This window comes from Callorhinus ursinus, unplaced genomic scaffold (genome assembly GCF_003265705.2).
Source record: "Callorhinus ursinus isolate GAN/ISIS: 27379988/994484 unplaced genomic scaffold, GSC_fseal_2.0 scaffold5, whole genome shotgun sequence".
In the NCBI taxonomy this organism is placed as follows: domain Eukaryota; kingdom Metazoa; phylum Chordata; class Mammalia; order Carnivora; family Otariidae; genus Callorhinus; species Callorhinus ursinus.
Window position 1 is genome coordinate 54216250 of NW_027397067.1, and position 26411 is coordinate 54242660.

Genomic DNA, 26411 nt, shown 5'->3' on the forward strand with positions numbered 1-26411 from the left:
ACCACCACCCAAATAGAGGGCCATTGAGACAATGCATCAAAATTCTGATGAGAATATTTTTTTATTTTGTTACATTCAGGTGGGAGAGGCCTAAAGCTTGAGGTATGGAATAATAGTCGGCCAGTGCATCTTGAAGAGATACTTGAATACAATGAAAAAACGCCAGGGTACATGGGGGCCAGTTGGGTAGATTCGACTTCCTATAATTGGCCCATGGAGCAGGACACATTTGTTGCACGCTTTAGTGGATTTTTGGTGGCACCAGACTCTGATGTCTATAGATTCTACATCAAAGGTGATGACCGTTATGCTATTTATTTCAGCCAAACTGGACATCCAAAAGATAAGGTAAGGAAGCTATGGAATATTATTTAATATTATAAAAGCAAAATGGCAACTTTTATATGTATCTCATTTATGAGATATATTTTCACACAGTTGCATTCTTGTTTTTTTTAACATGTGTAATGGGAACTATAAAGTCACCATAGAAAACCCATGGCCTAAAAAAGAATGCTTTCCTGTATCTACATTTTATCTAGGAAAGAAAAAAATATATATTTCCTTTAAAGATTATTTTAATTATGGAAGAATTATAACCATACATAGGAAATTTGGGAAAGAGTAAAAATAGTTCACTATTCTACTAGATGTCTTTCACTGTTATGTGGCTAGGGGATTGAAGTCTATCATTTCTTTTTGTGTCTTTTTTGCTTTTATATAAATAAGATCATACATCCAATTTCATAGTCATTTTGGTCACATATTAGTATTTCCACATTTTATTAAATAATTTTCACAACACTGTTTTTGATGACTGAATAGTGTTTAAATTGCTGCCTGTAATATATGAATTCTAATTTTACTGTAGCTTTTCAGCATTTTTCCTCCAAGGATGATATAGTCATTCCTGATGGGGAGCCCAGAGTTTTCTCATTCTAGTAGGCAGACCCATTTAGTGATCTGTAGCATCTTTCAGACCTAGTTTTAGTGACCTCATTTGGATTAAATCCCAAAAACTCTCCATAGAGCAAAAGGATATTTTATTTAACAATCACAACCTTCCTCCTGGTATGTATCTTTCTACTTTCCATTGCAGTTTTTTTTTTTTAAGATTTTATTTATTTATTTGACAGAGAGATAGAGAGCACAAGTAGGCAGAGCAGCAGGCAGAGTGAGAGGGAGAAGCAGAGCAGGGAGCCCGATGCAGGGCTCGATCCCAGGACCCTGAGATCATGACCTGAGCCGAAGGCAGCCGCTTAATGGACTGAGCCACCCAGGCGCCCCGTCCATTGCAGTTCTAATTACAGTTCTAATTGTGGAATAGCTACAGTTTGTGTGTATTCATGGTATAGTGGTGCTGATGTTAGATAAGGATGGAAGGTATGAAGTGAGCTCTGATAATTTTTAAAAACTTCATTTCACCATGGATAATAGATCATAGGAGAAAAATATGGTAGTTTCATATTTTTCTATCTATAAAAGTTCTAGGATTGACAAATAATAAATGAAAAATAAAGGTTGAAAAGATCTATTAATAAGTTCTCCTCTCTCTCTCTTTCTCTTTCCCTGTCTTTCTTTTTGGGATAAGGTGAGGATTGCATATCATTCTTCCAATGCCAACAGTTATTTTTCCAGTCCAACACAAAGATCAGATGACATTCATCTTCAGAAAGGAAAAGAGTAAGGTTTTGTTTTTTATTTTCATTAAACTGTTGTGTGGTATTTAAAAACTGTAAGTTTATATCTAAAAATATTTTCAATTTGCTTTATTGGTAGAAGTGACATTAGTTTATTGGCTTAATTTATAATTCATCATTCTTTATAATTTTATTAAATATGATGTCTATATTTTTAAGAATACTGACATTCAGCCAGCCTGGGAAATTTGATATCTAAATTATCCCTCTTGCAAAAATTATAAATTTGTGAAATTTACTTAATCCTGTTCTTAGTTTCCTAGTAGGACCTTTCCGTCAATCCAGCCATCTAATTTCCCTGCTCAAGCACCTGAGCTCTTGAATATTTCTAGAGAAAAATCAAAACCACATGCATTGGTACTACAGCTAATACATATTTAATATTCATTGATTTATTTTAGACCCTGAGCTAGGAAATTTAGTACAAAAAATATTAAAATATACTACCTGCCCTTAAGGAGTACATCACTTTGTGCTGAAAGGCCAAAACCAGGGAGAAAATGAGAGTAACATTCAAATAGCAGATAATCCCATTCAAAAAGTCATTCAGGATTGCTAGAAAGCAGGGAGGTAAAAGACACGGTATATTCAAAGTAGCTAAGTTTCACGGAGGTCAATAGATTCAGTGAGATCATCTCCCATTTACCATTTGTATCTGTTAGGTTTTGCTGCATAAGAAACTACTCCCCAAAATTTAGTAGCTTAAAGCAACCCAATTTTGTGATTGGCTGGGCAGTTCTTTTGGTCCTGGCTAATTTAGTTGGTGATTGATGGCCTAGGATGGCCTCGCTCGTATGTTGGGAACTTCAGTTTGCATGATTGGATCTTAGATATTTGGGATGTCCCACTCAACATGGTCTCACCTCCCAGGGGGCTAACCCAGGTTGGTCACATTGGTGAATGGGGTTCTAGCAGTAAAGAGAGAATTGCTATGGCACTTATACTTTTTAAGACTCTGCTTGTGTCTCTTTACTAATATCCTTTTGGCCAAAGCAAATGGCCAAATCTAGATTCAAGGGGTGAAGAAACAGACTTCACTTCTAGATGGTAGGAGGTTTTTGTTTTGTTTTGTTTTGTTTTTCATTCTACCATGCCATCCTTCCAGAAACTGAGATTATGCACACAGACAGCACCACGAAGATCTGACGGAGCTAGACAGAGAGGGTGGGATCAAAGGTCCCTGAGAGCAATCATACTCCACGTTCTCACTGAAGTCTTAGTACTAATGACATGGGGAAAGCATCTCATTCTCTTTCTCCTCCTCCTCCTATCACTTCTTTATATACTTAAACATTTGCTTTTTTAACCAGGATCACCAGGCTAATCTAGGGTAAGTGGGGTACCTAATTAATCTCTAGTGCTATTAGGTGTTAATACACCTTCAGGTTTTGCCTTGGCCTTGGAAAATGCATTCAGTTTACCTGCTTGGCAGGAGCACAGAGCTTACATGAAAGTGACTCGTAATACATCTGCTGTCTGATATCTGTCCTCCTGCAAGGTAGCTTGGAATTTATACACCGACACTTATGATGGTGGCTGTGGATTCTGAAATTGAGGCCACTCTAGCTGCCTTATTACACAGTGGTCCCTGGGACCTTTCCACAGGTAGCTCATTTGCCAAATTCATCCTACTCAGATAATATAGCCCCATCTTTGAGTGCATATCCTTTTGGTCACCCTGTTCTACTTTGAATCATACCTCAGTTGCTAATTTTTAAATAACCTTTCAATCTTTAAAACTCTTTTAGTGTCTGTTATTCATACGAACAAAGAGAATAATAATATAGGTTTTATAGGATTTTGTGAAGATTAAATATAATAACGTCTGCAAAGTGTTCAGTTTAGTGTCTTGTACATAGAAAGTACCTAATGAATATTTTTAAGCTGCTATCAAGGATACAGAATTTAATGGTTCTTTGAAGTCTGCTTCTTAGTGTTGCCTATATTGATTTGGCAGAGCTGGCAAACAGGATCTCATGGCAGCCAGGAGCCTGATGTAATCCTCCAATATCAGTTCTATGAGGGGGATGACCCAGAGCCCCATCATCCTAGAAAGATGAGAGGTGATACATGTCCCTCATTCAGAGGCTTTCATGAATTGTGAATACATACTCTTCACATACAAGAGGGTATCTGTTGAATGATGTGAGGCAGTTTAGAGGAACTCCCAGCTGACCTCTCCAAAGATGGGAGCAGTGGTGACATTGATAGGGATTTAGGTGGGTAAGGCTTTTCAGTAGCTTTTCATCACCTGTATTGGCTGGTCAGTGAATGCTTTACCCTGGATAAGCAGTTGGATGATACAGCTTGTTGGAAGGCCATAATCAATCTAATCAGTAACAGTTTCCAGAAACCATGTTTTATTTCCCAAGTTAAAAGTGGAACCATTATTTAAGGAACTAGAGAGAAACTTCCATCCCTGATACATTTAACCACTCCAACACAAAATATGTGATACGTCTAAGTCTGCCTGTTATTTTCTTATACATATTAAAGTATTTAAACTCCATATGCCCTCTGTGTTTTATGCCAGGGAGTTTGCATTACAATGTAAATGTAATTTTGTTTTAAGCTTCTTGAGGATAAGGGGTAGTATCTTTTTCAATAAATATTTACTGACAAAACTGAATGAATTAGTCATGAATGGGGACAACTCTGTATCTCTCTAGTATAGATATCCTACATAATTCATTTTATTTTAACAAAGCACTATGAAACTTTAATATTTAAAATCAGGAATACTATAAAAATAAATAAAATAAAATCAGGGATACTACAATATAAATCATTGTATAGGCCAGTGTTTTATATAGTGTTGAAATTTTATTCATTGGGAAAAAATTCATATTTTCCAGATATTACCTTGAAATCTTGGTGCAGGAGTATAGGCTGAGTGCCTTCGTTGATGTTGGTCTGTACCAATATAGAAATGTCTATACAGAACAACAGACAGAAGATGCAGTGAATGAAGAACAAGTTATCAGATCCCAGTCGACAATTGTCCAGGAAGTACAGGTTTGCTGTGATGATAGATCTGCTTCATAGAAAGTATATGTTCAAAGATAGGAACTCTATTTGGTTATTAATTTTACTTGGGAAGATACTGTTTGAGGGCAAGGCAGTCATGGAAGATTATTGACTTTGTGGCTTGGAGTTTCTATTAAAACTCAAGAGGCTGTTATTTGATAAGAGTGAAACTTTAAAATATTTTATCATTTACAGTAAAATAGAGCAATCAAGAGGCATTGAGTGAAAAAAAAGAGGCATTGAGTGGTTAACTATCATGCTTTTAAAATGTATTTTTCTATACAGTAAAGATATGTTTTTTTTAATTGGGAAATAGGTTATAACATTGGAAAACTGGGAAACATCTAGTGCAACTAATGAAGTTCAGAGGATCACGGTAACCAGCCCCTGCGTGGAAGCTAATTCGTGTTCACGCTACCAATATAGATTAATCCATAACATGGAAAAAACTGGTAAGTTGTAAATAACAAAGGAGATTTTATTTCTCTTCATTTATAAATGAAACGAGTCACTTTCATGTAAGCTCTAGTCAAATTCTACTGTCTGGAAAATATCATTTTAATAGTATGCTAAACAAAAAAGCTAAAAATACATTGTGAAGAAAAACCTTTAGACTTCTAGGGATAAAAAATGGCATCAGTAAAAACAACTTCCTGGTATATGATATCATTTTCTTATATAAGGATCATGATAAATGTACATTTAAGTGCACATAAGGAATTTATATATCTGTGACTCACAGGTGTAAGTTAAGATAGTAAGAATTAAAATCACCATTACAGAGAAGTAAACATTTCTTCCAATTTCTTCTTCAAATTAAGTGATAAAGCTATGAGACACTAATTTATCTGTTAACAAAGACATTGCATCTCTATATTTTATAATAAACCTGAAAATATAATTTTTGCTATTTCCATTAATTGTTTTAATAAGTCAGTATTGATAGGTGCTTACTGTTTTCCAAACACAGTACTTATTACTATGGTAATAAAAAAAATAAAATATAGTCTTGCTCTTTAAGAGATCACAATCCAATTAAGTAGTCATTATTATTGAACTTGAATTAGTTTCAAAACAGTTTCATTAAGTGATAACATATGATACAGACTATGGGTACCTTAAAAAATTCAAATATAAAACATCAGTGCTGGCTATGGTAGTGCAAAAAGATTTTAACTCTTTTTTTTTTTTTTAATTAAAGCCTCTAATCATTTGACTTTTTTTTTTTCAATCCAAAAGTCTTGCTACCTGGAGATGCTTCTGACTTCATATTGCAATCAGCTTTAAATGACCTCTGGTCTATAAAACCAGATACAGTTCAAGTAATAAGAACACAAAACCCCCAAAGCTATGTTTACGTGGTAACTTTTATGTCAACTCGAGGTAAGCATGTATATCATTTTGTACTTCTGTTAGGATTTTTCTAAGAAACAAACTTGTATCCTGTACAACTCCACTGAAAAAGGTAAAAACTCCATAAAAATGACAGGGGAAAAGAAGTGGTTTCATAGCCTCGATTAGTTTTAGGAGAAATAAAAATCGAATGGTTAATTTTTTCTATCATAATTAAAACTTGAATTGTATTTTAAGTATTGTACAACTCCAGTGTGGGGGAAATATACTCTGTGTACTACAGATGCATTATCTGTATGATAGCCTACTTTAATTTAGCAAAAATTAGTGAAGATGTGAATTCTGGAACTAAAGTTTAAGTCGTCGGTATTCCTCAGGAGACACTAGTCTGGCCAGATCTTGCCTGATGAAAGGATTCTGTGGTCACATCTACATGGGAAGCTGCATACGCCAGCTTCTTCTTTAAGATTGACAGGGCTCCTTAATATTAAAATCTATGGACTCTGAGAAACAAACTGAGGGTTCTAGAGGGGAGGGGCTGGGGGGATGGGTTAGCCTGGTGATGGGTATTAAAGAGGGCACGTTCTGCATGGGGCACTGGGTGTTATACGCAAACAATGAATCATGGAACACTACATCAAAAACTAATGATGTAATGTATGGTAATTAACATAACATCATAAAATTAAAAAAAAATCCCAGAGGATTCCTACAGTGAGAAAACAAACATACAAAAACAAAAACTGACAGAAAACATTTCACCTGTGTTTAATACAGCATTTTCCAAAATTATTTGACCACTCTCCTTTTCAAGTGATAGCTATTAACTTCCTGTTAATGTTTTGCATTTTCATGTCTTAAAGCCAAGTGTCGCAACCAAGTTTAGTTATTTGGTCTATCTAGCTCAAAAATAGGTCCCTCAATATGTATTTTTTTTTACTTTTCTTTGAACAATCAATATTTTCCAATTCATATAAGTAAAATATTACTTCATTGTTTATGTCTCATTTTATACAATTGTTAATTTGATTGTTGAGTGGAGGGCAAAGAATTTTATATAACATGAATTGAAGTTCTAAAAATTTCCCAAAGGTTAGATTTTCAGAATGCTGCATAAATGAAAATATGATTATGCAGTTCTCCCAGAAACATATCTACAGTTTAGAGAGAAATTTTAAGGCTTCAGCAGCGACCTTAAGAAATATGGTACTGGAGTGCCTGGGTGGCTCAGTCGTTAAGCATCTGCCTTCAGCTTAGGTCATGATCCCAGGGTCCTGGGATCGAGCCCTGCATCAGGCTCCCAGCTCCACGGGAAGCCTGCTTCTCCTTCTCCTGCTCCCCCTGCTTGTGTTCCCTCTCTCGTTGTGTCTCTCTCTGTCAAATAAAAAAAAAAAAGAAATATGGTACTAAAATTGTAACTGGGCAAATTCTAGGACATTATCCATCAGAGAAGGTCAGTGGGATTCCACTGGCAAAGCATCTTCCCAAAGCAGAGATACATCTGAGGACAAGCCCTTACTATTTTCAAAGTGAGATTGTATTAACAGGCCACATAGTCCTGGGACTATGTGCTGGAATTTACCTTTGTGCTGTATTCATGTTTAAAGAAAATAGCAATATCCCAGCCTAGCCCTTTAGACTACAATAATGGTACTGGAACAAAACTAAAAGAATTATTGGAATATCCCACTGCCTGCCCCTCGATCTTTACCTCATGGTCCCAATACCTCCTTCTGTTTATCTCATAATCCTTTCTTTTAAGCCATGGAAACTGAACCTTAAATGAATAGCACTTTATTTACTATTTTGCTATTTCTGCTACAGTTAAATCTGCTCAAATTCAAAGATCCACGTCTTCCCCATTCATCCTTTTTTTTGGTGATACTACAACTAAATAAAACTAATTTTGTTTACTTTAAATGTCTGTTATGGATAAGTGGGTATTTTTATTAATTAACATCTTGAAATTCTGTTTGGTACTTCATTTCAGGAGACTTTGATCTGCTTGGTTATGAAGTGTTTGAAGGGGACGATGTCACACTGAGTATTACAGAACAAATCAAAGGAAAACCCAGTTTGGACACATTCACACTGAACTGGGATGGGATCACTTCTAAGCCTCTGGCCGCATGGTCATCAGAAGCTGAAGTATGCTCTTTGTTAACAATTTCTTAAATAGAAAGCTATTTAAACATCACCTTTCTATTAAAAAAAAAAAACCAAAACTCCCATACTTTAGGGAATGGTAATATGCTCTTTCACTTGGCATGGTGGGTTGGAGCCAACCCATAAAGAGCAGAGAAGGGAGGAAATAGAGGGTTTGGAAGCGAGTTCTTAGAACTGTGTCAACAGGATCCAGTATATCTTTGTAGGGGGCAGCTGTTCTTGGAGAAAGAATGTTTGCTTGGGAGTTCTGGATTTTGACAACTACCTGCACAATGAGTTTAAGTTAATATTTGTTTGATGATTAAAGATCTTATATTATCTCCTTAATTCTAAACATTATATCTGTGCTTTGCCAGGGAAGTAGATGTGGAAATTACAGGAGAACTTGTGAATGTGTACCAATTCCTGAATAATTCAAAATGATTAATTATTTTTTAAATAAGCATAAATACACAGCATAAACAAAGGTGTAAACTGAACAGACTACAATAGGATCTGAATTTCTTCTTTTGAAAAACAGAATGCATTAGAGTGTATAGTTCTTTCCAGTTAATTTTGAGTTAATTAAGAAAACTATTCATTTGGAACCTGTTTAATTGGGTGCTAATTCATTTAGGTGTGCCTCATTGCCTTCTTTAAAAAAACTGCTAAACAAATATGTCTACCTTATGTAACAACTGTGTAAGTTAATATTACCCAATTGGATGTAACAATTGTCATTCTAAAATAAAACTCTTGAAAAAAGTCATTGGACACTAAAATTATTACAAATGAACTTAAAAATATTTAGGAAATCATCTCATAATGATGGCTAAAGTATGAGAATTATATTATGCAAATGTTCTATTATAATTAATGAGTGAAATTAGTGGTAGAATTATGAATGTTCTAACTCTTCATGAAAAAGAAGTTACTAAAGCTCATATTGTTAATTTAGTTTCAGGCGGCCGTGGAAGAAATGGTTACCGCCAAGTGTCCACCGCAAATTGCAAATTTTGAAGAAGGATTTGTTGTGAAATACTTTAGAGATTATGAGACTGATTTTAACCTGGTATGGAATGTTAAATGAACTGTGAAGAAGGATTTGTTGTGAAATACTTTAGAGATTATGAGACTGATTTTAACCTGGTATGGAATGTTAAATGAACTGTGAAACTGACCCAATAAGAATTCACATAAATGCTTGTAATTTTGTGATTTTCTTTGTACTAGCACTAATTCCTGTTGTCAAATTGCAAAAATAATTTTGTTATACATTTATTGATAAGGTCTGTTTTAGCATGTCCCTGCATCATAATGTGATTCATTTGTGAAAGCAGCACTTCCACCACATATGAATTTTCTTGATCAAGGGAAAGTAGACAAGATGGACAAATGTAAGATCTATAGGGTATTTTATTTGCTTTCTTTACTTGGATGCGGAGTATATCCTGTTTTCTCATTGGCTTCAGAGAATGCAATTTGTAGTAGGTCATTATATAATAAATTGCTTCCCTTGAAACTTGAAGATTAAACAAACAGACAAACAAAAACCTGGCACACAGTGACCACTGAGTAAATATTTGTGGAAGGAATGAATAAATATTCTTAAGAGTTCATAATATAAGGAGAAAGATAAGATTTAGGAAATAGTCAAATACAGGTACAAGGGATTATATGATTATGGAGCCAAAGGAGTGATACAGAATGAGAGCTTTAGAGTTTCAAAGAAGAGAGAGAATGTTTCAAGTTAAAGTAGCTTGGGAAGCAATGGATCCTAGCTGGAACTTGAAAAACTTAGGTGGAAATGTGGGCGAATAAAGCAGAACCGTAAAGCATATTTTCATTTGAAATATTATTGTTTCTGTAGGAACATGTTAACAGAGGGGAGAAGACAGCTGAAACTGATGCTTACTGTGGTCGGTATTCCCTGAAAAACCCGGCTGTTCTTTTTGATTCAGCAGATGTTAAACCAAACAGACTACCATATGGAGACATTTTATTATTTCCTTGTAATCAGGTAAACTCAACAAAATGATATGCTAATTTAATCTGTAAAATACCTTGGTAATAAAATTTCATGAAATTTTAAGACAGGGAAAAGTGCTTGTCATGTGAAATCATGTCACATTGGACAGGTACTATGGTTCACATTCTAGTACTTGTGATTTCCTCTTCTGTTTGTTCTCAAGAAAAGAAATTTAAAAAATATATAGCATCATGCACATGTATTCTGCTTTATCTTATAATTTCAGAGAAAATTATTTGCACATAAATTTGAATACTAAGATCATTACAAATGTATTCTCTCTTCAATATTCCTTCATTTATTAAGAAGAAACAAAAATGGATAGCCATCATAGAGTGATCTTGGGTATCCAATCAGGGAAACATGAAGGAAAAGCATGAGCAGAGATGGTAGCTTTAGGATAGGTATTTAAGACTGGAAACCATAGTCTTGCTTACCCTTTTTCTTGTTCTAAAATTCTCAAATTGTGGTGCACGTTCTCAAGTTCTAAGTTCTTTTGTTTTGTTTTCACATTGCAAAAATTTTATTTGGAAAAGATCTTTAAAACTCAAGTTCTAAGTTCTGAGTATATTTGGTATGCTTAAGATGTTATAGACCATTAAAATTGGTATTTAATTACTATTTTACAGTGACATCTCCACCTCTAAATGCTCAGCTACTATTCACATCCCAATTAATCTACTTGAGGGTTTATCTTCTCTCTATGGGTGATGAGCTTTTAAATTCACTGGAGATAGAGTTCAGTTAGAGCTGGATTTAGATTTTACATTGCTCCATGACTATAGGGAGTGGATTATTTCCATTTTTAAGGAAACCATATCTAAGAAAACATTAACGAATTAATCATTAATTGTAAGGTCACTTCAACGCCACTTCCTCTTCTAGAAAATCTTCCCCGATTCTTCTGTACCTAATTGGCTGAAATTATTCTTTCTCTGTGTTCTGAAACATTTTGTACAGAAAATTCTCAATATATATTTATTGGATTAGGTTGAATTAATTTGAATTGCTATAAAACAACTTCAAGGTAAGATATTATTATTGATTTCTTTTTAAATTTCCTGTGTAGTTGTGTTTGGCATACAAAGGATTCCTGGCAAATTATATTGCTCTGAAATTCCAATACCAAGACAGAAGCAAGGTTACTAGAAGCAATGATACACAATTTACATATAACTTTACTAATGGAAACAAGTAAGTTATGCTATGAATTTAAAACTTTACTAATGGAAACAAGTAAGTTATGCTATCAATTTAAAACTTAACTTACACTGTAGTATATAAGCTGAACGTAAAACAAACCCATTTTTGTTTGTTTTTTTTTCACTTTTTTGTTAGTTTTTGAAAAATCACGTGCACTGTAGATCTGACTGAAGTTTTCCTGTCTTCTACAGAAGCATCCTAACAGAAATAGTGCCAAAAATAAATCTATAGATTGTGAAAATAAAAGCTGGTCTAGTGTTATCACCCGTAACCATTTAAAAGATAAAACGATGGCAAATTTTATAATTTAAATCATGTATTATTAAATCTAATAATGTTCCTACTTACTGAAGGAAGGTAGAAAGAGACTGCCTTATCACAGTATTGTCATTAGACTTTGATCCCTGCAAAGAAGGTGCTTTCTAAGTGAGAGTGGAGAAAATACAATATTTCAATGAATATTCCAAAATTAAGGGAGAAAAGACACTTTTTAATGCTTGGTTTGCCAAAAGTTAGACACATAGAAATGCAAGTACAAACTATAAGGGGAGAAACTAAATAATCCTAGAGAAAGCTACTTAATGATTATAATTGCCATAGCCTCAAGCACAATTTAGTTCTGCATAATTATGTTTTGATTTTTATTAATTGTTATATCTTCTGAAATATATGTCAATCCACTTTTGCATTTCCACATACAATACACACAAAAATTTCACATACAGTAAAAGTAATAACGAAGACACATTCACACACATATACACTTTTTTTATTTTAAAAAGTATTGCCCAGGTACATATTGCTATAACCATTCCCTGCATACCTGATTTGAACAGTAGAATCACAATGTGAGTTTTGATGAGCACCACCTTCGTGCATTTTGCTCCTCCACTGTAACAAGATTTGGGAACATTTTCCAGACCTCGGTTCTTCCATGTTAGTTAAACCATCACTTTACCATATTGCTAAATAGGTTTTTCCTTTTAACTTGTAATGTATCTGCTGTGAGGTAATTTGAAGATGCACTACATTTGATAGAACTGATGGGCTTCCTTTACTCTAAATGCTATGAGATCTGTAAGCAATAATAGCATTATTTTTAAAGGAATTGGGTTCACTGGTTAAAACTATTGCCAGTCAAGGCAAAATAAAGTCTCCTGCTCCTATTGGGTATTTCTAGATCTGCTTTTATTTAGGTCAGACGGGTCACCTAGATCAAATAGATGTGTTAGCATTAGATTATTTTCAGGACAGTCTTAGTGTTAGAAGTGCCATTTTCTCCCAAGAATCATTCTATAATCTTCCAAAAGCAGTGATGTTTGTAACTATAAATCAAGTTTCAAAATCTGAAAAGTTAAATCTTATTTTCTTTTAGAAAACATTATTATCTATCCACAAAGGCCATGTGCTATTGAGTTTTGGTACCATTGTATCAAATATATGTATTTGATGTATTTTGATACCATTTGTAGTCTCCTTTTGTCTGATAAAGGGTTCTGTTCAGTAAACCAAATTTTCTAAGTAGTAGTGTTTTAAACTTCAGAATTATATAATTAGAGTAGAATTCTGTTGAGACCCTAAGTAGTTTTTTCATATTTATTTAAAGAGCACTTTAACTTACTGTAGTTTTGTGTCTAATTTTCTAAAAATGATACATCAGCTTATGCTAAGCTTTGATGCACTGAGGTGGATCCCATGATGAGTTTATAAACCATGAAGGAAATTAGAATAGAAGGTGCCCAAGCCAACTAGTCAGTTAGTAACTACAGTAATAGCTGAGTAAAGATTATTGTTAAATTGTATTTAGTTATTTCCATGGCAATATTTATCTCTTTGTTGCAAATTCTCATAGCTGAATTGCTTAATTGTAATTTATGGAATTCAAATGCAGTTAAAATTTTGTGCAAAATCTGAATCTAAATTACCCATTTAAGAGGTATTATATTATAAATCATGTAGCACTTTTTTGTCACTTAGAACAGTAGACAGTGCAACTCCAGTGAGCTCTTTTGGGAGTAATAACAAGTTCCAGTTTTGCTTCTTAGTACTGAACTGAACTTACCGTTCTATCCCTCACATATTTTACTGAAATAGTTTACTTCATTCTTGTGTCTTGTTTTTATTTACATGCTCTACACCAAGGTGCATACTGCTTAGTTTCCTTACCTATTGCAACAGAATATTTTATGTCCCTATAGCTACTGCCAAGTCTACAAATAAAAGAAAACCTGTACTTGCGTGCAGCATTAAATCTTTTACTACCAATTTAAGTTTCTGTCTGCTGTTTGTTGTTATGGCTGCTTTTCTGTGCTAATGAAGTACATTTGATGGTCTTCTTGTGGGAAAAAACACTTTTACTCTTGAGATTTTAATGCTTTTTATAGTGGATTGGTTTACATTAAACATAACAACTGACCTATGCACCTAATTAAGCGACCATATTTCAGCTGGATCTATACGTGCATAGACCTTCTGGACCTCATACAAACCAAATACACTGGGACAAATTTTTCTCTTCAGAGGATTGGTTTACAGAAAGCGTCAGAATCACAGTCCTTCTATGTAGATGCAGTATACATTGGACAGACATCTACAGTCTCAGCATTGGATGGTATGTTGTATCATTTCATATCTAGTTAAGCCTTCTAAATCTCTTGTAGTAAAATCTTACCATGGAAATGATTTATATCCCCTAATTCAGATAGAAACAGTCTCTAAATATTTATAACTCATTCTTTTATCTCAAATTATTTAAATCATATTATTTTTTATTCTAAGGATAAATGTACCCTTAATTTAAACTTTGTCATTATAGCAAGAATTAGTCTTAATGGTCCTGGATTCTGTTTACAGATATACAAATGGTGGCAAACATTTTCATTTTGCTGTTTGATTTTTGAGAAACTAGCTATGAAGATATCTGTTCCTAAAAGGCAACTGTTGACTTTGACAAAAATTCAGCTGAATATTTCCATGGACTTCATGGTGATAATTAATAATATTTAAATGAAGTATTCTGGTAGCCTAAGCATTGTTTTTTTAGTCATGTCAGTAGACCCAAATATATAAGCTGTGATAATAAAATAATTAAAATTAAACTGTGATCTTAAAAAAAAAATCAATCTAATTCCAAACAGTCACCTTGAAAAGTGACTACTACCATTTTTCAGTGGAATTTTGGAATCCTTTCCTTTGGAACTATTTTCAAGTGCAAGGTCATGAGTCAACTGGTAACAAATTAAATGTTAACTATTTTAGAGTCCCTTCTTTTGAATCTGCTCTCACCAGACCTACATTATGATTGGTGGAGAACATATATAAGCTAGCTCACTTGTGCCCAGATAAATGTAGTTCACTAAATAACATGCATTTAGCACCTATCATGTGGCAGGCACTGTGCTGTGTACTAAAGAAATTGCTGTGAAAAAGACTGTCCTCCTGGGGCTGTCCTCATGGAGCACACATCCTAGTGAGCACCACTTTCAGGAACCTAGAGCAGAGCAGAACTAACAGGTCCACAGAAGGCTACATGAAACCCAGGGTTTGGTGACTTTTTAAATATTTTCTTTTATCTGATGAGGCTTATATGTTGACAGAATTTAGAGCTTTATATTCTAGAAATAAAAGTTTACCAAGCTCCAAAAGCTACTTGCCTTAAGATCTTTCTAAAATTTGATTCTACACAGCTTATTCCATGACATGGATATGATTTGAGGATTTTCTTCTTAGCAGCAAAGTCCATGCAATTTTATTTCCCACTTATTCTATGTTCTTTAGAAATGCCAAAGAGAAGACTTCCAGCATTAGCAAATAAAGGGATATTTTTAAAGCACTTTCAGGTGAATCACACCAAAATTAATGGATCAAGTATGACCAACCAGTATTCTATCACCATGACTTCGTATAATTGCAGTTATAATATACCCATGATGACTGTGAGCTTTGGGCAGGTAAGCCTAGAATTTTACAAGTTACTATTTTCAATTTATAGGAAATTAGCTTTGATCTAGTTTCTTACTTTTTTACATTTTTCTTGTACTTTTTACCCATTTGTCCCCAACAATAACATCTCGTATAACTATAGCATAATAGCACAACCAGGAAATTGATACTGATACAATCTACTGATCTTCATCAGATTTTACCAGTCCTACAGGTTTTCATTTGGGTGTATGTGTATATAGTGAATATATGTGTAGTTCTGTACAGTTTTATCACATGTGTACACTCATCTGACAACCACAGAACAGTTCCATTCCAAGGATCCCTTGTGCTGCCACGCTTTTATAGCCACAGCCAGCTTCCTCCCTCCTGTTCCCCCTTATCTGGCAAACACTACATCTCTATAATCTTGTCATTTCAACAATGTTCTGTAAAATGGAATCAGATCTTACATAATCATACCAGTATATAGCCTTTTGAGATTGGCGTTTTTACTCAGCATATTTCCTTTGAGATTCTTCCAAGTTGTTGTGCTTGTAATTAATACTTTGTTCATTTTGATTACTGAGTAGTGGTAAATGGTATGGATGTACCACAGTTGGTTTAACCACTTACTCATTGAAGGACATTTGAGTTGTTTCCAGGTTTTGGCTATTGTGAATAAAGCTGCTGTGAATGTTTATCTACAGGTTTTCGTGTGGCGTAAAATTTTCATTTTTCCAGATTAATTGCCCAATGGTGCAAATATGGGGTCATGTGGTAAGGACATGTTTAGTTTTGTAAGAAACTACCATATTCTTTTCCAAAGTGGCTGTACCATTTTACAATCCCACTGATGTTTGAGTGATCAGTTTCTGCACAAACTTGCCAGCATTGACATGATCACTACTTTTTTAATGTTAGCCATTCTGATGGGTATGTACTGTAGCTCATTTTGGTGTTAGTTTGCTTTCCCTAATGGCTAATGATGTTGAACACCCATATAACCTCTTCTGTGAAATGTTTCTTCATGTCTTTTGCACATTTTCCACTTGGGTTACTTACTTACTGTTTTTAAAGCTCTTTTATATTCCAGATATGAGTCCTTTCTCAGATATGTGGTTTTGCCAATATTTTCTCTCAATGTGTACCCGGCCTTTTTGTCTTCTTTATAAGGTCTTTCACAGGACGAAAGTTTTTAATTTTGATAAGATCCAGTTTATCAAGTTTTTCTTCTATGAATGGTGCTTTTTGGTTTTAAGTTTAAGAACTTTTTGCTTAGCCCGAAGTCCTAAATATTTTTCTATTTTTCTCTGAAAGTTTTATAGCTGTGCATTTTATATTTAAGGCCACGATCCATTTTGAGTTAATTTTTGTATAAGATGTGAAGTTTTAGGTCGATGTTCCCTTGTTTGCCTGTGGCTCCAATTGATCCAGCACCATTTATTGAAAAGGCTGTTCTTTCTCAGTTGAATTACTTTTGCATCTTTGTCAAAAATCAGTTGGGCATATTTGTGGAGGCATATTTCTGTATTCTGTATTCTGTTCCATTGCTCTGTGTGTTGATTCTCCCCCCAGTCTCCTTCTGTAGCTATATGGTAAGACAGCGCTGGATAGAGTGATTCCTCTTACTTTATTCTTGTGAAAAATTGAGCTATTTTAGGTGCTGTGTCTTTTCATGTAAAGTTTGGAATAAACTTGTGTATGTCTACAAAAATCTTGCTAGCAGGGGCGCCTGGGTGGCTCAGTTGGTTAAGCGACTGCCTTCGGCTCAGGTCATGATCCTGGAGTCCCGGGATCGAGTCCCGCATCGGGCTCTCTGCTCAGCGGGGAGCCTGCTTCTCCCCCTAACCCTCCCCCCTCTTATGTACTCTCTCTCTCTCTCATTCTCACTCTCTCAAATAAATAAATAAATCTTTAAAAAAAATCTTGCTGGCATTTTGATAAGAATTGCATTAAACCTATACATTGTTTTGGAGAGAATTGACACTTTTATTGGTCTTGCAATTCATGAACAGGGTATGTCTCCATTTATTAGATCTTCTTTGCTCTCTTTCATCAGCATATTTAGGTCTTCTTTGATTACTTCTACCAACATTTTCCAATTTTCAGGTCAGATCCTGTACCTGTTTTGTTAGATTTATATGTATTTCATTTTCTTTGAAGTAATTGTAAATGGCCTGTGTTGCTAATTTGGGTTTCTACATACTTGCTTTTGTATATAGGAATGTGATTGGTTTTTGTGTTGATCTTATATCCTGCAGCCTTGCTGAATTCCATGAATTTTTACAAAGTAAATGCCCTCACATAACCACTACTCAGATCAAGATAAAATCATTACCTCCCCAAGAGCCTTCCTTGTGCCTTCCCTTAGTCATTAGATTACTCACTCTTTACCCCTGGATAACCACTGTTTTGACTTCTACCACCAGTAAATAGTTTTGCTTGTTTTTAATCTTCATATCAGTAAATAATACAGTATGTGCTCTTTTGCATCTAGCTCCTTTTATTTTCTGTTGTGAGATTTATGTGTTACAGGTAGCGGCAGTTCATTCTTTGTCATTGCTTTACTATATTCCATGGTGTGACTATACCACAATTTAACCATCCTATCAGTGGGCTTTTGCCTTATTTCCAGTTTGGTACTATTACGAATAAAGCTGCAATGAACATTCTTGCATATGTCTTTCAGCAATTATGTTTGTTCACTTCAGTGGGCAACTGAGGCTTACAGTTTTAAATTCCACAAGATACACAAACAACTGTGAAGGATCAGAAGGAGGAGACTATCATTTTCACTATTAGAGTTACAATCTATGAATTTTTAGAGCACGTGTTGCTTTTTCCAATTGATTGGCCCTCAACCTTAGGCTTTTCCAGAGTCTGGATCAGTCTCTGTGCCGATTATATACTATTGTATATTGTTAGTTTTATAGTCCCCATATGTTATTTCTCCAAAAAGAACTTTAGTTTTTTGATAGCTAAGGCTTCATCTTGTGTTTCCCTGCCTCCCCACAGTGATTAGCACTCTACCTTGAATGGAATGACTGTTCAATAAATATTTGTTCGTTGAGTGATGGAGGGTACACTCTGAATTAATGAGCTATTACTGTGGTTCCAGCTTATTGCTGCCCAGATGACTGAGTTGACTTTGGCCTCATTATTGCAGCTATGTAGGTATGGCCCGTGTTGATTTATGTGACTCTCCTTAATGTTCTGAAGAATCCTGAATACATGAGCCTCATTTATGTCATGTCACAGGATTGTACAATAGGGAAATAGAAATCATGTTAGCCGTTCTTATGTTTAATCATTTTATCAATATTTATTTTGGAAATTAGATAATCACAAATGAGACAGAGAATGAGTCTGTTTACAGAGGAAATAATTGGCCAGGGGAGTCAAAGATTCGTATTCAAAGAATTCAAGCCGCGTCCCCACCTCTAAGTGGCAGTTTTGACATTCAAGCTTATGGACACATCCTCAAAGGTATATGACAAAAGTTCAGAACATTGGTGTGTGTATACATCAGTTAGTTGGATAGTGCCGATCTAGGCAACCATAATAAATATTTTGGTGTATTTCTTTCTAATATAATTTCTCTACATGATTTATATAGTTGAGATAATGTTAGTAATGTAAAACTAAAATATCCAGAACAAATTATATTTTCACTTTTTCTTCATCGCCTCTCCATATATAATAGGTTATATTTCCAAAAGTTTGTTTTTCTTTTATATCCCTTGGCTTATAGGTTATCTATAACGTTAATCAGTATTCACAATAAAAATATTTGAGCCAAGGCTATAATCTGAGGTATATTACTCATGTAATTTTTGCTTCCAAGAGATACATAAATTCTTGGCATAAAGGAGATACAAATTTCATTTTTACTATATTGAAGGAGGACAGTTGGCTTATAAGTGGTAATATACAGTACACATTTCCTGTATTTTAAGGGTGAAATTTTTTTGTAAACTTTTCACTCTTCCTTTTCCTGTCCTTCTGTGAGTGCAGGCCTTCCTGCCATGGTGTCAGCTATGGATTTACAATTTGCACTACAGAGTGTGGAAGAAGTGGGCCGTGTCTCAGTGACACGTGAAGGAACCTGCGCTGGATACTCATGGAACATCAAGTGGAGAAGCACATGTGGAAAGCAGAATCTTCTACAGGTTCCCTCAGCTGGCTTGGTTTTTGTTCTCTTCTGGGTGTTGCTTGCTTATTTGCACCCTGCCTCATTTTTTTTTTTCACCCTGCCTCATTTTTATAAGAATTTGAGACTGCCTATATTTTTAAAAATGCAGACTATAGACTAAACATTAAAAAAAGGAAATTGAGGATAAGATTGTTCTCAATTAAGTTGACGAGATGTTCTGTTTTGTGGAGAATTGCTCTTGGTACTTTATTTGCTGTCCTCTCTGGAGAGAGTCCAGGAATATGTGTTAGAAGACCCTTGACAAGCAGGAAGAGGCCAGGCAATGCCAGTCTCAGAGCTAAATCTGGGTCTACTTTATGGGGGGACCAAGTATTATCACCCTTGCTGTCTATAATTCTACCACCATCCACTAGAACTGTATTCTGGGGACTTGGATACTTTTCTGGTTATGAACTTTAAGTTCATAAGGGAGTCACATGTTAAGCTGCCATCTAATAACCTTTGCTTAGTTAGAGTGTGAAGGGGGCAGGGAACAGGGGTCAGGCCCCGAGTATGTGAAGGAGAGGTGTCCAGAGGCGTCTGGGGGCTCAGATTGTCAAACATTAAAAAGATGATGCTTTCCAGTGACAGAGAGTGTGAGGAAACAGTCTCTCTCATGCACCATTGGTGAGAAAGTCAATTCGTATGACCTTTTTAGGGGATTATGTAGTGGAGTCTGAATATAGATACCTTCTGATTTAGCAATCTCAGCTATTTAACTCTATACTACTGAAATAATAACACAAATATGAAGTGATATAGGCACAGAGGTAGTCACTGCAGCAGTATTTGTAATAGTAAAAACCTAGGAACCTATCCCCGTCAGTAGAAGAATACTTGCTAAAATGCCACAGCCTTAGCATGACTGCCGTGCAGCCACAGGGAGACCTGCATAGTCACCTGGAAAGATGTTCATGACATAAGGTGGAAAAAATACAGCTGTCTACTTGTGAAACCATTATGGGGGAAAAAAAAGAGGAGAGAAGGGAAAGAGGAGGAAGAAAGGTATGTCAGTGTAGCATATAATGTACACACATAGGCTCTGGATTTGGAAAATAGTGAGTCATAAAGATATGGAAGTTATTTAAGAAAGTGCATGGCCTAGAATGAGAATTAGAAGATTCTGTAACTGAGCAGCTCTAGTGACTGGTCTTCTTCTTGGTATCTCTGCTGGTGTCTGTGAACTTACCCCCCTGCCTCTTTTCTGATCAGTGTCCTCAGTTTGCTCATCATTTCTGCTTCTCATCACGACTTCGGCACGCACAAGGCCCAGCATGGAGACTTCTATCTCTTTGTTAGCCACTGTATATATCAGAAGCCTGCCATCTTGGCAGAGGGATTTTTGGAATGACCAAGTTGTACACACTGATTTGATTTGATTCATTTTTATTATTGGCCAAAAAATATAATTCCACGAGAGAATGAGAAACCAGGATAATCAGGGGTGAAAAATGCTGAAGGAGAAAAGTTGACTTTCAGGTGGAAAGAGGAATAAATTATTCAACTATTCAACAATCATTTGTCAAAGCAGTCATATTCAGAAAAAGCATAGAATGTATGGGAAAATAAAATTTATTAAATTCATTTTCCTGAGACACATTTTATTCTAAAAATTTAGGTTAATTTTAGTCATTTAATTCAACTTGTAATTGATGCAATATATGGTAAGACAATAATCTTAGCATTTTATTGGGGGTAGATTATGCTCATTTGTGAAGAGGCTCCTTTTTCAAAAAATGTGACTAAAGTGTTTTCAAATGCTTTTTTTTTTTTTAAATCCTTGGCTTTTATTCACTTTCAACCTTGCTTAATTTTAAAAGAAAAACTAGTGTGGTCATATTTATCATAGCCTTTCTAGTAAAATAATTTTGTATAACAATAGATTAATGATTCCAATATTATTGGAGAAAAGGCTAATATGACAGTTACGAAGATCAAGGAAGGTGGCTTATTCAGACAACGCATACTTGGAGACCTACTTCGTACACCCAGCCAACAGCCACAGGTATTCTTGACACTTTGCTCATAACATTTAACATAACTTTAAATGTGTAACTACTTTGTAATACATTAAAGACCAGTTAAACAGCAGGGATGATGTCTTTATTTTCATGTGAATATTTGTGTCAACAGTTGATCAACTCAATAATATTATTTTATGACTTTTGGGAAAATTATTATCCTTATGATAAAAGAGTGGATTTTTAAGCTTAATACTGCCTCTTAGAATTTGAAAATATATTCTTTCATTTAATCTTTACAGTCATTCTGTGAAGTAATTATTACTACTTTAATAATGAGAAAATTAATATGTAAGGAGTTTAAATGACTTCCTCAAGAGCAACCTTTATTTTCCTTCATAACACCACTCACCACTAGGGCATAATATGTATTTACTTTTAAAGAAATTTATAGTCTTGGGGTGCCTGGGTGGCTCAGTCAGTTGAGCATCTGACTTTGGCTTAGATCATGATCTTGGGGTCCTGGGATTGAGCCCCGCATTGGGCTCCCTCCTCAGCGGGGAGTCTGCTTGTCCCTCTCCCCCTCCCTTTGCCCCACTCATGTTCTCTCTTATGAGCTCTCTCTCTCAAATAAATAAATAAAATCTTAAAAAAAAATTTTATAGTCTTGTGCAACTGTCTCTTCCCCATCAGAAAATAAATTGAGTGACAGCGGGGATGTCATCGGTTGTGTTTAATGTTGTATTACTGAATTTTAACATTTATAACTGTGCCTTTGCATAGTGGGCACATTTGCTGAATGAATGAATGGTCAAGCAGAAGAAATATAAATGAATAGATTAATTTTTATAAACACACACACAAACAAAATTCCATCATTTGTTTAAATCCTATGCATATTCTCCTTAGCCATGCTACCCCTCTTCTCTTTATTTGAAGGTTGAAGTCTATGTCAATGGAATTCCAGCTAAATGTTCGGGTGACTGTGGGTTTACATGGGATCCCATGGCCACTCCATTAGTCTGGGCCATAAACCCGTCTCAAGGTAATCTGCTTTTTAACTTGGGAGTAGAAGGTGGAGGACAACTAACAAAACTGTATACTAATAATGATTTTTTAATATACTAGTTTCACCAACTCAGGCAAGCAAACATTTCTGCTTAGTTAAAAAAAAAATCGATCAGATCAGAAAGCTGTGAACAGAGCATTTATTACTTATTTTTGAAAAAAAAATCATATTTGAAGTTGGACTCCCCAGTCTTCTACTTCTCCAGTTTTACCACGTTAGAGTCAGTCTCTAAAATTTCACTCTGATGAGGCATTTTCATGAAATTCTGCTTGCTGGGGTATTAACAGGAATCTTTCATCATATGAGACCACTTCTAGGAGATTTAGTACTACAATGCTGGTAATGAGACAGCTGCTGTTTAGTAAAAGAAAATAAGTAGGTCCTAGACCTGAAAATTGGAGAGAAAAAATATTGCCAAGATCTCAGTCTTGGGCGACACATGGTACCATATCTTCATAATACATTATTACTTTAAAAAAAACGTGATTATGCTTTGTGTCTGAACTCCCAAGTACTGAAGTAAACAGCAGGACTAAGGATTGTTAGGAGTGGCCTTTTGTTTCAGTCAGAAAGATAAGCTCAGGTGCCACCATCTCAGATTTAATCCTGGTGGCTAGTAGGAAAATTCATCTGCTAATTATGTATCAGGAAAAAAAGGGAAATTTTAAAAACAGCACATCTTTGTGTCGAAAGAGTATGGTCTTCAGACTTTTTTTATAGTAATGATATTACTTTGGGACAATTCATGTCACAGGGGGTTAAAACCATCAAGGATAAGAATTTGATTAACTTTCATTTGGTTGTGGTCCTTTGGTGTTTATATTTTTACATCTATCCTTGTGTTTTTCATTCATTAATTCATTAAGTAATGAATTTATTAAGTAATGAATTACTTTTTTAATTAAGTAATTAAGTAAAACTTAATTAAATTAAATTTAAAAAATTTAATTAAGTAAAGAATTAAGTACTTAAATTCATTAAGTAATGAATTTCCATTTTTATATCCATTTCCTGAAAAAAATTGTTTCTTAACTCAAAATAATTAATAATCTGAATTGCCTTTTGCCCTGTTTTGATAAATTTAAAAATAAAGTATAAATATGCTGTAAAAAACACCTATATTCTCTTCATTGAAAATTAGCACTGTTAGCATTTTGTCATATATACTTCCAATCATCAGTTTAAGAAAGGAAATTTTATAGGAATAGCTAAAGTCCTCTCTAGGCACAGTCTCTGGTTCTAGTCCCTACAAATCTCCCTAGAGGCAGTCACAGTAATTAATTTTGTGTGTATTCTTCCATGCCATTTTTAATACCTTTTGTATATAACATGCATATATGGTAATTTTAAGTCAGTTTTTTTAAGCTTATGAAAGAGATGTTGAAATGTAAATATCAGAGCTATTGCACTGTAAATATCATTTGCATCTGATTTTTGTCATTCAGCATTCATTTTGAGAAATATTTATATGGTTTTATGCATGTCCAATTCATCATTTTAAAATACTTCATGAATATACCGATTTATTTTTGTCTCTATTGATGGACAATTTAGATTGTTTACAGTTTTTTGCTTTTACACATAACTGTGTTGAACTTTGCTGCACAAATCTCCTATTGCATACATGCTAGAGCTTTTTTAGGGTATATGCCCAGAGACAGACTTGCTGGATAATAAACAAGTTTATGTGTATTCACTTTATTAGATAACCAAATTGCTCTCCAGAGTGCCCGTACTTGTCGCAGGCATGAGAATGCCATATTCCCCACATCCTTGTCAATACTTGGTATCATCAGCTTCCCAAGTTTGGTCAATTTGTTGGGTGAAAGGGGTTATCTCATCATCACCTTAATTTGTCTATTCCCTGAGGAGTAATGCATGTGAGCATCTTCTCATATGTTTCTTGGACATTTGGGTTATTTCTTCTGCAAATTGCTTGTTAACATCCTTTATTCATTTATCAGATTGTCTTTTTTCTATTGACTTATAGCTGTGTATTATATATTATGTTTACCAATACTTTGCACATGTCTTCTCCCAGTTATGTCACCTGCAGTTTGTTTTAGTATCTTGCTTATGGAGCCATTTCAATCACTGATTTATTCCAATTTATTTATCTTTTCCTTTATGGTTAACCATGGCTTTTTAATCTTATTTAAGAAACCCATCTCTACATTAAAGTTAATTGATTGTTTTCTTCTAAAATTCTAGAGTTTCGCATTTTTCATTCTTAACTATTTAAATCCATGTGGAATCCATGTTGTATGTGATGTCATATAGGTAGGGTGACCGTATCATTGATCAATCAAATTTGGACACTAGAGTGAATGGAAAAACATTAAGTATAAGGTGCAGAGACAGTGGGTGTACCCTGGTAATATTTCTGGCACTTTAGGATGTGTGTCACCCTAGATAGAAGAATCTTATTTTATCACAAGTGGAAAGTGCCCACAACACATATTGTGCATGCAGTTCATCCTTTTCTCATGAATTTGTACTAGCACTTCTGTCATAGTGAAAGTTACCATATAGAGGTGACTGTTTAATTTGTTTGTCATAACAGTAATTTTCCTTTCCTTATGTCATTCTATACTTTAGTCAGATGATTCTTCTGCTAATCCCTATCAACATAGATTTAAAACATGAAACAATGTAAAGCAATTCAATGGAAATAATTTACTATTGGGAAATTGTCTTTTTTCCCTGCTTGCTTATAGGCTTATTGCTTATAGCCTTTAGAAGATAGGTTTATTTTTCTCTGCAAAGCATTTGATTTTATAAAACAGATTCTATGGTTTTTTTCATTTTAATGTTGTTGTTTAAAATCATCATTTTCAGGGTCCTATGAAGAAAGCACAATTCTAACCATATTAGGCTCTGGATTTTCTCCCAATTCAGCTGTATCGGTCTCAGTTGGACCAATGGATTGCTCTCTTCTTTCTGTGGTTGGTAGGTTCTTTGTAAAATTATTATTATTACAGTTAATTGTTTTTCTCTAAGAGAAAGTAGACTCAAAGAGCAGTGTTAGAATAATACTCCTCCTATAGAGTACGCTATGGGGGCATGAAATTGGCAAACTTTTCTGGATAAATGCACTATCTTTTTAATCTTTGCTTATGACCACAAACTAATTCTTTCAGTACTGTACAGTGTCTTTATCCCATAACAGTTAATTTTTGTTCCTTTCCCCTCATGAAGTAATAATATAAAAGCTTTCCTTCTTTGGTATGTTTCTGGGACACAAAAATATATAAGCTGCCACTCCGGTATTCCATGGTCCTTTCTGCCCATGCTTTGACAATGTCACATTCGTAATGCAGAAAAAGGACATGGCCATCTTCCCTGACTTCTAGTCCAACAAAATCTCTATCCATTAACACAGAATTTCAAGATTATTCACATTTTCTACTCTTGAAAAAGTGAAAACCATGATTATTTATTTCCCTAAAAATTATCTTTCATAATACTAGGTATTTTCTTTAACTTTAATAGGTTGGAATTACATAAGCAAATTCACCTTCCATATAGTTAAGTTGTTTTTAATTTAGATACTCTGTGCATTCTTGAGATCTAAGTCAATAATGCACCTGTAATATAAATGTACATATACTGTTCTAAATAAAGTGTGAAGGGTAGGTTTTCATTTAGGTTTTGATCACCTTTCTTGATGAAACCTGATATTTTACTTAATTTTGGACATAAATCATGTATTGAACCAACATTTTTAGAATTATTGATATAAATGATTTTACAGATTAGGACTTTTAAATTATTATTACAATAACCTTTTTTTTTTTTGGCCACAATA

General features: G+C 34.5%; 1 protein-coding gene across 1 annotated transcript in view; it reads left to right on the forward strand.

Annotated features, from left to right (window-relative positions):
- The window catches only part of PKHD1L1 (PKHD1 like 1), a 153898-nt gene that overhangs the window by 28911 nt on the left and 98576 nt on the right, over positions 1–26411 (forward strand). Inside the window, exons 13-28 of the mRNA XM_025871506.2 lie at positions 80–348; positions 1592–1683; positions 4556–4715; positions 5044–5179; positions 5967–6110; positions 8071–8228; positions 9184–9297; positions 10096–10245; positions 11324–11448; positions 13905–14068; positions 15235–15407; positions 18720–18867; positions 19396–19550; positions 21456–21578; positions 22474–22579; positions 25442–25552. Coding sequence (XP_025727291.1) covers positions 80–348; positions 1592–1683; positions 4556–4715; positions 5044–5179; positions 5967–6110; positions 8071–8228; positions 9184–9297; positions 10096–10245; positions 11324–11448; positions 13905–14068; positions 15235–15407; positions 18720–18867; positions 19396–19550; positions 21456–21578; positions 22474–22579; positions 25442–25552 — 2328 coding nt within the window. The remainder of the gene's footprint in view (positions 1–79; positions 349–1591; positions 1684–4555; positions 4716–5043; positions 5180–5966; positions 6111–8070; positions 8229–9183; positions 9298–10095; positions 10246–11323; positions 11449–13904; positions 14069–15234; positions 15408–18719; positions 18868–19395; positions 19551–21455; positions 21579–22473; positions 22580–25441; positions 25553–26411) is intronic.